The 12219-nt window shown below is 48.5% G+C and overlaps 1 protein-coding gene across 1 annotated transcript in view; it reads left to right on the top strand.

The window, feature by feature from the left end:
• Positions 1-9374, top strand: part of tbc1d7 (TBC1 domain family, member 7) — a 31305-nt gene extending 21931 nt beyond the window's left edge. The window contains exons 6-8 of the mRNA XM_055653390.1: positions 1581-1726; positions 7832-7961; positions 9217-9374. Of these exons, the coding sequence (XP_055509365.1) occupies positions 1581-1726; positions 7832-7961; positions 9217-9303 (363 nt within the window). The 3' untranslated portion in view covers positions 9304-9374. The remainder of the gene's footprint in view (positions 1-1580; positions 1727-7831; positions 7962-9216) is intronic.
• Positions 9375-12219: the final 2845 nt, after the last annotated feature.

Raw genomic sequence — 12219 nt, 5'->3', positions numbered from 1 at the left:
TTACACACAAGTGGACTCTATTTACTAATTAGGTGACTTCTGAAGGCAATTGGTTGCACTGGATTTTAGAAGGATGAGAGGATATCTCATTGAAACATATAAGATTGTTAAGGATTTGGACACGCAAGAGGCAGGAAACATGTTCCCGATGTTGGGGGAGTCCAGAACCAGGGGCCACAGTTTAAGAATATAGGAGTAAGCCATTTAGAACGGAGACGAGGAAACACTTTTTATCACAGAGAGTAATGAGTCTGTGGAATTCTCTGCCTCAGAGGGCGGTGGAGGCAGATTCTCTGGATGCTTTCAAGAGAGAGCTAGATAGAGCTCTTAAAAATAGCGGAGTCAGGGGATGTGGGGAGAAGGCAGGAACGGGGTACTAATTGGGGATGATCAGCCATGATCACATTGGATGGCGGTGCTCCTACTCCTGCACCTATTGTCTATTGTCTATTGATATGGGCCAAACATAGCAGGTGGGCCAAGAGTATGCGGCCACGGTGGCGCAGCGGTAGAGTTGCTGCCTAATGCCCCTGTCCCACTTAGGAAACCTGAACGGAAACCTCTGGAGACTTTGCACCCCACCCAAGGTTTCCGTGCGGTTCCCGGAGGTTTTTGTCAGTCTCCCTACCTGCTTTCACTACCTGCAACCTCTGGCAACCACCTGCAACCTCCGGGAACCACACAGAAACCTTGGGTGGGGCGCAAAGTCTCCAGAGGTTTCCGTTCAGGTTTCCTAAGTGGGACAGGGGCATTACTGCGCTTGCAGCACCAGAGACCCGGGTTCCATCCCGACTACGGGTGCTGTCTGTACGGAGCTTGTACGTTCTCCCCGTGACCTGCCTGGGTTTTCTCCGGGTGTTTCCTTCCACGCTCCAAAGACGTACAGGTATGTAGGTTAATTGGGTTTGGTATAAGTATAAATTGTCCTTAGTGTGTGTAGGATAGTATTAAGGTGCGGAGATCGCTGGTCAGCGAGGCATGGACAAGTTGGGCTGAAGGGCCTGATTCCCTGCCATATACTTTAATCAACATGGAATAAAAAGTAAAACTGTTTTGTTTAGTTTATTATTATAACATGTACCGAGGTACAGTGAAAAGCTTTTTGTTGAGTGCTATCCAATCAAAGGGATGACATGATTACAATCAAGTTGTCTAGAATGTACAGATAAAGGATAGGTGGACAAAAATGCTGGAGAAACTCAATGGGTGAGGCAGCATCTATGGAGCGAACTCAGCGGGTGAGGCAACATCTATGGAGCTATGGAGTCGAGAACCTTCTTCAGATAAAGGATAGAACATTTAATACAACATAAAATTCAATTATAGCCCAAGGATATCCAATGAGGTATATCGTTGCTCCAGTTGGTGGTGGGACGGTTCAGTTGCCTGATAACAGCTGGGAAGAAACTGTCCCTGAATCTGGAGGTGTGCGTTTGTTTTCACACTTCTGTACCTCTTGCCCGATGGGAGAGGGGGGAAGAGGGAATGGCTGGGGGTGAGACTGGGCCCTGATTATGCTGCTGGCCTTGCCGAGGCAGCGTGAGGTGTAAACTTGCCCTTGCCTTTTATCCACTGTGTAGCCAAAGAGCCTTGAACATTACCTGAACCTGGAAGACAGCAAACTCCTGGCTCACCTCCAAACTTGCTCGGCCATCAATAAACTTCCCTACGATGTGTGGTTCACACACTGTTTTGCGGGTTACTTACCGGAATCAAGCCTTCAAAGGTAGGCCTTTAAGTTTACAATAAAAATGTACTTGTGTCGCTTTACTGATGAGTAAAATATCATCAATGATCCAATGGTGAGACGGCATTAAGAAAATTGTGTTCAGTCCTGAGGACCATGTTATAGGAAAGATATTGTCAAGCTTGAAAGGGTTCATAGAAGATTTTTCTAGGATTTTCCCAGATCTTGAGGGTGTGAGCTACAGGGAGAGGTTGAGTAGGCTGGGTCTCTATTCCTTAGAGCGCAGGAGGATGAGGGGTGATCTTATAGAAGTGTACAAAATCATGATAGGAATAGATCGGGTAGACGCACAGAGTCTCTTGCCCAGAGTAGGGGAATCGAGGACCAGAGGACATGGGTTCAAGGTGAGGGGGGAAAGATTTAATAGGAATCTGAGGGGTAACTTTTTCACACAAAGAGTGGTGGGTGTATGGAACAAGCTGCCACAGGAGGTAGTTGAGGCTGGGACTATCCCAATGTTTAAGAAACAATTAGACAGGTACATGGATAGGACAGGTTTGGAGAGATATGGACCAAGGCAGGCAGGTGGGACTAGTGTAACTGGGACATGTTGGCTGGTGTGGGCAAGTTGTTTCCACATTGTATCACTATGACTAATGAAACATTTTGTCAGTGAAACTCCTCTGTTTGCATACAGTTCAGTAAAAATCTTAATATACATAGATAAAATCATTCTTATGTATAAAAATGTAAGAATAGCGCAGAGTTGCCGCCTCACAGCGTCAGGGACCCGGGTTCCATCCTGACTACCGGTTGCTGTCTGTAGGGAGTTTGCACGTTCTCCCCGTGACCTGCGTGGGGTTTCTCCGGGTGCTCCGATTTTCTCCCACATTCCAAGGTTTGTAGGTTAATCGGATTTGGTAAAAATTGTAAATTCACCCTTGTGTGCGTGGGATAGTGTTAGTGTATGGGGATTGCTGGTCAGCATGGGCTTGGTGGGCCGAAGGGCCTGCTTCCGGGCTGTTTAAGCTAAACTGAACTGATCTAGTAGATTGCACTGAGGCGCCATGTTTCTGGTGCTATCTTGTTCTCATCTAGTTCAAAGTTGTTAAACATGTAGAGTTTTAAACTTGGCCTTAAGGCCCGTTGTCGTGGCGACGACACTGGGTCGGCCTGGCCAGGGCGATGTTGTCGGTGTCTCCACTGCTCTGTGCCGCTGCAGGCCGAATCCCATCCCCGCGCTTGGCCTCTAGGAGTGGCGCCCGGTCTAATGGAGTCCCAGGCTGCTGAAGGGCCTCCAGCAGGGCTCGGTCTAATGGAGTCCCAGACTGCTGCAGGGTCTCCAGCAGGCCCGGTCTAATGGAGTCCCAGACTGCTACAGGGCCTCCAGCAGGGCCCGGTCTAATGGAGCCCCAGGCTGCTGCAGGGCCTCCTGCGGTCCGGTCCACCCCTCACCTCCCGGAGCCGACCTCTAAACCCCCAGAGCATATCCGAGGGTGCTTCAGGTGAGCCCTAGTCCACTCAACCGCACACATCCGCACCTCCGTTGATTCCATCTTGTAACTGTCATGCTGGTCAAAGTTGACTGGAAAGAGACCCTAGCAGGAATGACGGTGGAACAGCAATGTTAGATCCAGAAGATGCAGGATCAGTTCTTTCCAAAGAGGAAGAAAGATTCTAAGGGGAGTAAGAGGCAACTATGGCTGACAAGGGAAGTCAAGGACAGTATAAGGAGGACACAAACAATCTCCCAGATGTACTAGTGACCAGAGGATCTAGGGTGGACGGAGGAACTGAAGGAAATCCACATTAGGCAAGAAATGGTATTGGATAGACTGATGGGACTGAAGGCTGATAAATCCCCAGGGCCTGATGGTCTGCATTCCAGGGTACTTAAGGAAGTGGCTCTAGAAATCGTGGATGCATTGGTGATCATTTTCCAATGCTCTATAGACTCAGGATCAGTTCCTGTGGATTGGAGGGTAGCTAATGTTATCCCACTTTTTAAGAAAGGCGGAAGAGAGAAAACAGGGAATTATAGACCAGCTAGCCTGACATCGGTGGTGGGGAAGATGCTGGAGTCAATTATAAAAGAATAGCAGCACATTTGGATAGCAGTAACAGGATTGGTCCAAGTCAGCATGGATTTACGAAGGGGAAATCATGCTTGACTAATCTTCTGGAATTTTTTGATGATGTAACTAGGAAAATAGACAAGGGAGAGACAATAGACAATAGGTGCAGTCGGCCATTCGGCCCTTCAAGCCAGCACCGCCATTCAGTGTGATCAGGGCTGATCATCCCCAATCATGGTATTGGGGGTAGAGTGCTGACATGGATAGAGAAGTAGTTGGCAGACAGGAAACAGAGTAGGGATTAACGGGTCCCTTTCAGAATGGCAGGCAGTGACTAGTGGGGTACCGTACTACAGGTGCACAACCTTTTATCCGGAGTTCCAGAAACCGAAAAGCTCCGAAAACCGGCCATTTTTTCCCGATGTCGTCTGCGCACCAAAGCTCGCGTTTGGCGCCAAATTTGACCCAAAACGACCCACGGTCAACCCAGGTCTGTACTACTGTAGCGGCTGCCTCCTCCCCGGAGACGGGGGAGACACTTAAACATCTGTAAATCATTGCTTAAATGTTAGTCAGTTAGTTTGGAGGGCTTTTATGTGAAGGGGGGGTTGAAGGGGTAAACTTTAATTCTTAGTCCCCTACCTGGTCGGAGAGGCGGGGAGCGGTCAATGCCTTACCGGGTCGCCGTGCAGTAAGCTCCGCAGCGCTGAGGCCGGTGGGGATGCGGGCGGCGCCGGTTGTAGCTCCGACCCCAGCAACTCTACCCCTGGCTGCGAGGCGCTCCAAATCCAGCGCGGCCCGCGGCCGGACGCCCCAGCTCCGCGAATGTCGGGAGTCGGCGGCGTCGCAGCACTGGGATACCAGCGGGGAGCGGGCAATGCCTTACCGGGTCGCCGTGCGGCAAGCTCCGGAGCGCTGTGGCCGCCGACACACAACATCGCGGAGCGTCGCTGGATTTGGAGCCGCGCAGCCAGGGGTAGAGTTGTCGGGGTCGGAGCTCCAACCGGCGTCGCCCGCGGCCGGACGGAGCCCCCAGCTCCGCGAGGTTGGGAGTCGCCGACCAGGTAGGGGACTAAGAATTAAAGTTTCCCCCTTCACCCCTACTCCACCACCACCACATAAAATCCCTCCAAACTAACTGACTAACATTTATGCAATGATTCTCCCGGTCTCCGGGGAGGAGGCAGCTGCTCCAGACTTTTCAAGCCGCCCGCGCTACCTACCTAATCTACGCTAAAAATCTTCCATTCGGAAATCCGAAAATGTCCGAAATCCGACAAGTGTCTGGTCCCAAGGCTTTCGGATAAAAGGTTGTGCACCTGTATTTACAATATACTTCAATGATTTGGATGAAGGAATTAGAATATTAGCTAATTTGCAGATGACACAAAGCTTGGTGGCAGTTGGGTAAAGGGGAAGTACAACGAGATCCGTGGAATTCTCTGCCCTAGAAGGCGGTGGAGGCCAATTCTCTGGATGCTTTCAAGAGCGATCTAGATAACCAGAAGAGAACAAAGCACTGGAGGAAATCCGTGGGAATTCAGTATAAAAACGCGGCACGGTGGTGCAGCGGTAGAGTTGCTGCCTCCCACCGCCAGACACCCGGGTTCAATCCTGACCAAGGCGATGTCTGTAAGGAGTTTGTACATTCTCCCGTGACCTGCGTGGGTCCGAGATCTTTGGTTTCCTCCCACACTCTAAAAATTTGGATTTTGCACTGAGCGAATTAACAGGTTTGTAGGTTAATTGGCTTGGTGCAAAATGTAAAATTGGCCCTCGTGTGTGTGTGTGTGTAGGGTGGTGTTAGTGTGCGGGGATCGCTGGTCTCTGCTGTCTTGGTGGGCCGATGTGCCTGTTTCTGTGCTGCATCTCTAAACTAAACTAAACTAAAACATCAGTCTGAAGAAGGGTCTCGACCCAAAACGTCGCCCATTCCTTCTCTCCAGAGATGCTGCCTCACCCGCTAAGTAATGCCCCTGTCCCACTTAGATGATTTTTTAGGCGACTACAGGCGAATAGGCTGTCGCCACATGGTCGCCGTGGTGTCGCCTGTATGGTCGTGAGTCGTCTCCTCAGCCGCCCAAAGAATCGTAGCGTTTTTCTGGTCGCTGCTGGATTTTGAAATGTTCGATTAAAATCTTAAATTATTTGAATTTCACAGCAATTTGCATACATACAATGATATCAGACAGTGACAGTCAAGGCATAATTGTGCAACAGTATGTAAGCGACCCTCAAAGCCCTTACCCGTACCCACCTTCAACCCACCCGAATCAGGTCGGAACCAAACGGGGACAAACAACACTCACATACATACACATCCACACAAATATGGTAAGATAAACGAAACAAAAAGTACTAAAAAAAAAAAGAAGAAAAAAAAAGAAAAGAAAAAAAAAAGAAAAAAAAAAAAAAAAAAAAAAAAAAAAAAACTAATAACAGTAAATCAGTAAGTAATTAAATAAATAAGTGTGGGGAGGGGGAGGGGGGGGGGGGGGGTTAAGGGGAGAGCAGCTGCAGTAGAGCAGAACAATGGTGGAGAGCACTCAGTCCTCTTCCGAGTCCGGGGACAAGTTGAGAGAGTTAACAAGTTCCAAGAAAGGGTTCCACGTATCTAGGAATGTCTTGGTAGAGCCTTTGAGAGAGAACCTAAGTTTTTCAAGCTTTAAATTGTAAAGCACCTCCTTAATCCAGCGGGCGTGTGTTGGGGGACAGGTGAGCCTCCAGTTAAGCAAGATCAGTCTCCGGGCTAACAAGGTTGTAAAAGGTAGGACCCGTTTCACCGCAACAGAGAGGTTGGTGTTGGGAGGGGTACCAAAAATGGCTGACAGCGGGTTTGATTTTGAAATGTTCAAAACTTGCCGGCAACAGTTGGCTTGACGGCAATGAGCGTAGCTTGACTTCTCCTGACGTCAGTGCTGTCGTAGGTTGTCGCTGGGTGCTGACTTCATTGGCGACTCCCTACGTCAACCAGCGACAGGTACCGGCGACTGAATTGTCTAACCAGAAAGTAAGATGCAGGTACAGCAGGTAGCGAATGGCATGTTGGTCTTTATAACAAGAGGAGTTGAGTATTGGAACAAAGAGGTCCTCCTGCAGTTGTACATGGCCCTAGTGAGACCACACCTGTAGTATTGCATTTTTGGTCTCCAAATTGGAGGAAGGACTTTCTTGTTATTGAGGGAATGCAGCGTAGGTTCATGAGGTTAATTCCCGGGATGGCGGGACTGTCGTATGTTGATAGATTGGAGCGGCTGGGCTTGTACCCTCTGGAATTTAGAAGGATGAGAGGGGAATCTCATTGAAACATATAAGATTATTAAGGGTTTGGACAGGCTAAATATGTTCCCGATGTTGGGGAGAGTCCAGAACCAGGGAACACAGTTTAAGAATAAGGGGTAAGCCATTTAGAACGGAGACAAGGAAACACTTTTTCTCACAGAGAGTTGTGAGTCTGTGGAATTCTCTGCCTCAAAGGGCGGTGGAGGCCGGTTCTCTGGATACTTTCAAGAGAGAGCTAGATAGGGCTCTTAAAGATAGTGGAGTCAGGGGAGATGGGGAGAAGGCAGGAACGGGATACTGATTGTGGATGATCAGCCATGATCACATTGAACGGCGGTGCTGGCTCAAAGGGCCGAATGACCTCCTCCTGGACCTATTGTCTATTGTCTTACCTTGCCGTAAGCTTGTCGCGGGTGGACGTATGTTGTCGTAGGTGGACGTCCAAAGGGGTCGTCAGTTGTCGGTAGCTTGCCGTAGCTTATTGCCAACTAGGTGGTAGGTTATGGTAGATTGTCGTAGACATTATTGTAGACGGGGGGGGGGGGGGGGGGCATTTTTGTGTCCAGTCACCGCATTTTTGGTGACCTGCTACGATTGTGACAGCCGCCGAAAAAAATTGCCCAAGTGGGACAGGCCCTTTACTCCTGCATCTTGTGTCTAAGCTAAAACAACGCTCCAGTACCTGCCTCAACTACCAAACCTGTCATCATTGAATGTATTGATTTGTATAAGGTTAATATTTTAGACATATTAGGATGTGCTGATCATGCTGATGGTTGTTTTTCAGGGTTTGGGATAAAGTCATAAGCGGATCGTGCAAAATTTTGGTCTTCGTGGCCATGGAAATTTTATTAACTTTTAAGATGAAGTTAATGGCAATGAATAAAGCGGAAAATATCACACAGTTCCTTCTCAACGTAAGTATCCTTGCCAGCAAACATCTTCAGCACTATTCTCAAGTAACTTGCGTCCCCAGTGCTTTAGAGATGCAGCGCGGAAACAGGCCCACCAGGTCCGACCGACCAGCGATCTCCGCACACTAGCACCACCCTACACAGACGAGGGACAATTTTACATTTTGTACCAAGCCGATTAACCTACAAACTTGCACGTCTTTGGAGTGCGGGAGGAAATCGAAGGTCTCGGAGAAAACCCGCGCAGGTCACGGGGAGAATGTACAAACTCTGTACAGGCAGCACCCGTAGTCGGAATCGAACCCGGGTCTCTGGCGCTGTGAGGCGGAAGCTCTACCACTGCGCCACCGTGCCGCGCAAGTAGATTGCACCAAGGCAGCACACAAAGCTGAGGCTTTTTAAGGCACTGCTGGTCAGGCCGCATTTGAAGTATAATGAGCTGTTTTTGGCCCCGTATCTGAGGAAGGATGTGCTGGCTCTGGAGAGGGTCCAGAGAAGGTTTACAAGACTGATCCCAGGAATGAGTGGGTTAACGTATGATGAGCGTTTGACGGCACTGGGCCTGTACTCGCTGGAGTTTAGAAGGATGGGGAGGGGGACCTCATTGAAACATACTGAATAGTGAAAGGCCTGGATAGAGTGGATGTGGAGAGGATGTTTCCACTGGTGGGAGAGTCTAGGACCAGAGGCCACAGCCTCAGAATAAAAAGACATACCTTGAGAAAAGAGGTGCGGATTTTTTTTTTTAGCCAGAGGGTGTTGAATCGGTGGAATTCACTGCCACAGACGGCAGTGGAGGCCAAGTCAGTGGATATTTTTCATGGCAAAGAAAATAAAATGATTTAGACAAGCACGTGGATAGGACAGGTTTAGAGGGTTATGGGCCAAACGCAGGTAGGTAGGACTAGTGTAGATGGGACATTATGTTGGTCGGCATGGGCAGGTTGGGCCGTATATCACTCTATGACTTTACTGTGCAGTCTTAACTTGATGCTGTTAATCAGATTAGTTTTCTCCAACCTAACAATGTACTCTTTGTGGGTAGACAAAATGCTGGAGAAACTCAGGGGGTGAGGCAGCATCTATGGAGTGAAGGAAATAGGCGACGTTTCGGGTCTCAACTCGTAACGTCGCCCATTCCTTTGCTCCATAGATGCTGCCTCACTCGCTGAGTTTCTCCAGCAATTTTGACTACCTTTGATTTTTCCCAGCATCTGCAGTTCCTTCTTAAACATGTGCTCTTTGTGTGTTCGTTTAGGTTCCTCAAGAGAATACAGACGCAGTCATCAGCAAGGCCATTGATTTGTGGCACAAATACGTGGGGACTCCTATGCACTCGGTGTAATTAATACTTCGAATGAACGAGATCGACCACTGTATTCTATGTAATAATTTATTAAAATAACTTTGCACAAACTTTGAAAATTGGACTTTCAAGTAAACAAGACAATACTGCCAGGCCAACGCCATCCTGGCATTTATATCAAGAGGGCTTGTATACAAAAACAGGGATGTAATGCTGAGGTTCTATAAGGTGCTAGTCAGGCCGCATTTGGAATATTATGAGTAGTTTTGGGCCCCATATCTGAGGAAGGATGTGAAGCCTCTGGAGGAGAGTTTACAAGAATGATCCCAGGAGTGAATGGGTTAATGTATGATGAGCGTTTGACGGCACTGGGCCTGTACTCGCTGGAGTTTAGAAGAATGAGGGGGGCCTCATTGAAACATACTGAATAGTGAAAGGCCTGGATAAAGTGGATGTGGAGAGGATGTTTCCACTAGTGGGAGAGTCTAGGACCAGAGGTCACAGCCTCAGAATGAAAGGACGTTCCTTTAGGAAGGAGATGAGGAGGAATTTCTTTTGTCGGAGGGTGGTGAATCTGTGGAACTCATTGGCCACAGACGGCGGTGGAGGCCAAGTCAGTGGGTATATTTAAGGCAGAGATAGATAGATTCTTGATTAGTACGGGTGTCAGAGGTTATGGGGAGGCGGCTGGAGAATGGGGTTGGGAGGGAGAGAGCGATAGATCAGCCATGATTTTATGACGGAGTAGACCTGATGGGCCGAATGGCCTAATTCTCCTCCTATCACTTATGAAATAATGAAATAATATAGTATTTTAAAGTGAATAAAATGAGGACGGGTTGCATCATCACTGGTTGCATCACTTGGTAACTGAAGTTGGGAGCCAAGTCTATCCTCCACCTATCATGCAATTGTACCAACGTTCTCTCTGGGAGATGCTCAGTAATTTCTTCCCAGCTGTCATCAGGCAACTGAACTGTCCTCTCAACACTGGCGAGTGGTCCTGACTTTCCACCTATGCCATTGGAGCCCTATAATGGGACTTTATCTAGCACTAAACATTATTCGCATCTCCGGGCAGCTCCTTCCCCTCTGTTATCAGGCTTCTGAACGGTCCTTCCATAAGCTAGGGTACTGTCCGATTCACCTCTACCCCATTGCGGACATTGGACTTTGTCCCTGGAACTGATGCACTGGCAGAGAGCCTAGTTGTGACCTCCCATCGAGCTCATTAGAAAACCCTCGGAATATCTTTAATCGGACTTTACCTTGAGCTAAATGTTATTCCCTTTATCACATACCCATACACTGCGGACGGCTCGATTGTAATCATGTGTTGTCTTTCCGCTGACTGGTTAGCACGCAACAAAAGCTTTTCACTGTACCTCGTTACACGTGACAATAAACTAAACTAAACGATACTGAACTAGGAGAGTGATGGCGTGTTGGGATCGCTGGTGGGTGCGGACTCCCTGGTCTGAAGGGCCTGTTTACGCGCTGTATCTCGAAAGTCTAAAAGTGTAAAGATGGTGTGGCTGTTCTCCAGGTGATCCGTTTTCCTCCAACACTATGGAGGTGCAGGTGTGTTGGCTAAATGGCTTCTGGAAATTGTCCCTGGTGTGTAAGGTGCTTGGTGCTGGTGTTGGGGGGAGGATAGCTGGTCGGAGCGAACCCAGTGGGCCAAAGGGCCTGTTTCCATGCTGTATCTCTGAACTAAATTGTATCTCTAAACTCTCCATCATGGTCTGGTTTGGCTCAGCCACCAAGCACGACACCTGGAGGCTGCGGCGAATCGTCCGATCAGCTGAGAAGATTGTTGGCTGCAACCTTCCCTCCATTGACGAACTGTACACTGCAAGGGCCAGGAAGCGATCGGGTAAATCATCTCCGACCCCTCTCACCCTGGCCACAAACTCTTTGAATCACTTCCCTCTGGAAGGCAACTCCGGACTGTCAAAGCTGCCACAGCCAGACATAAAAACAGCTTTTTTTCCACGAGTAGTAGCTCTACTCAATAACAAAAAATCTGTAGCCTCCTTTTGCTCTGGTATTTTATTTAATTCACGTTTAATCAATAATGTTTTATTATTAATATTTCATGTTTTATGTGTCATTCCTAACTGTCACTGTATGTCATGTTGTCACTTGCGGGCGGAGCACCAAGGCAAATTACTTGTATGTGAATACTTGGCCAATAAACTTATTCATTCAAACTAAACTACCTTTTCAGCATGGTTCTGGTTTTCATTTTGACATTGTTGGTACAAACCCCTTTGCTGCTCTAGTCACCGTCCATTTTATGCGCTGTAATCTGCCGCTCCGACGGGTAGCTCCCGGTGAACCGTGGCCGTACCTAGTGGGGTACCGCAAGGCTCGGTGCTGGGACCGCAACTATTTACAATATACATCAATGATTTGGATGAAGGGATTCAAAGTAACATTAGCAAATTTGCAGACGACACAAAGCTGGGTGGGAGTGTGAACTGTGAATGCTTTGAGAATACAGGGTGTCTTGGACAGGTTTGGTGAGTGGGCAGATGCATGGCAGATGCAGTTTGATGCAGATAAATGTGAGGTTACCCACTTTGGAGGCAGGAAACATGTTCCCGATGTTGGGGGAGTCCAGAACCAGGGGCCGCAGTTTAAGAATAAGGGGTAAGCTATTCAGAACGGAGCCGAGGAAACACTTTTTCACACAGAGAGTGGTGAGTCTGTGGAATTATCTGCCTCAGAGGGCGGTGGAGGCCGGTTCTCTGGATACTTTCAAGAGAGAGCTAGATAGGGCTCTTAACGATAGCGGAGTCAGGGGATATGGGGAGAAGGCAGGTACGTGGTACTGATTGTGGATGATCAGCCATGATCACATTGAATGGAGGTGCTGGCTCGAAGGGCCGAATGGCCAACTCCTGCACCTGTTGTACATTGTACCGCGACACAGGCCCGGCTGTCCCGCCA

Source organism: Leucoraja erinacea, chromosome 2 (assembly GCF_028641065.1).
Source record: "Leucoraja erinacea ecotype New England chromosome 2, Leri_hhj_1, whole genome shotgun sequence".
Lineage (NCBI taxonomy): Eukaryota > Metazoa > Chordata > Chondrichthyes > Rajiformes > Rajidae > Leucoraja > Leucoraja erinaceus.
This window is presented reverse-complemented; position numbering and strand designations above follow the sequence as displayed.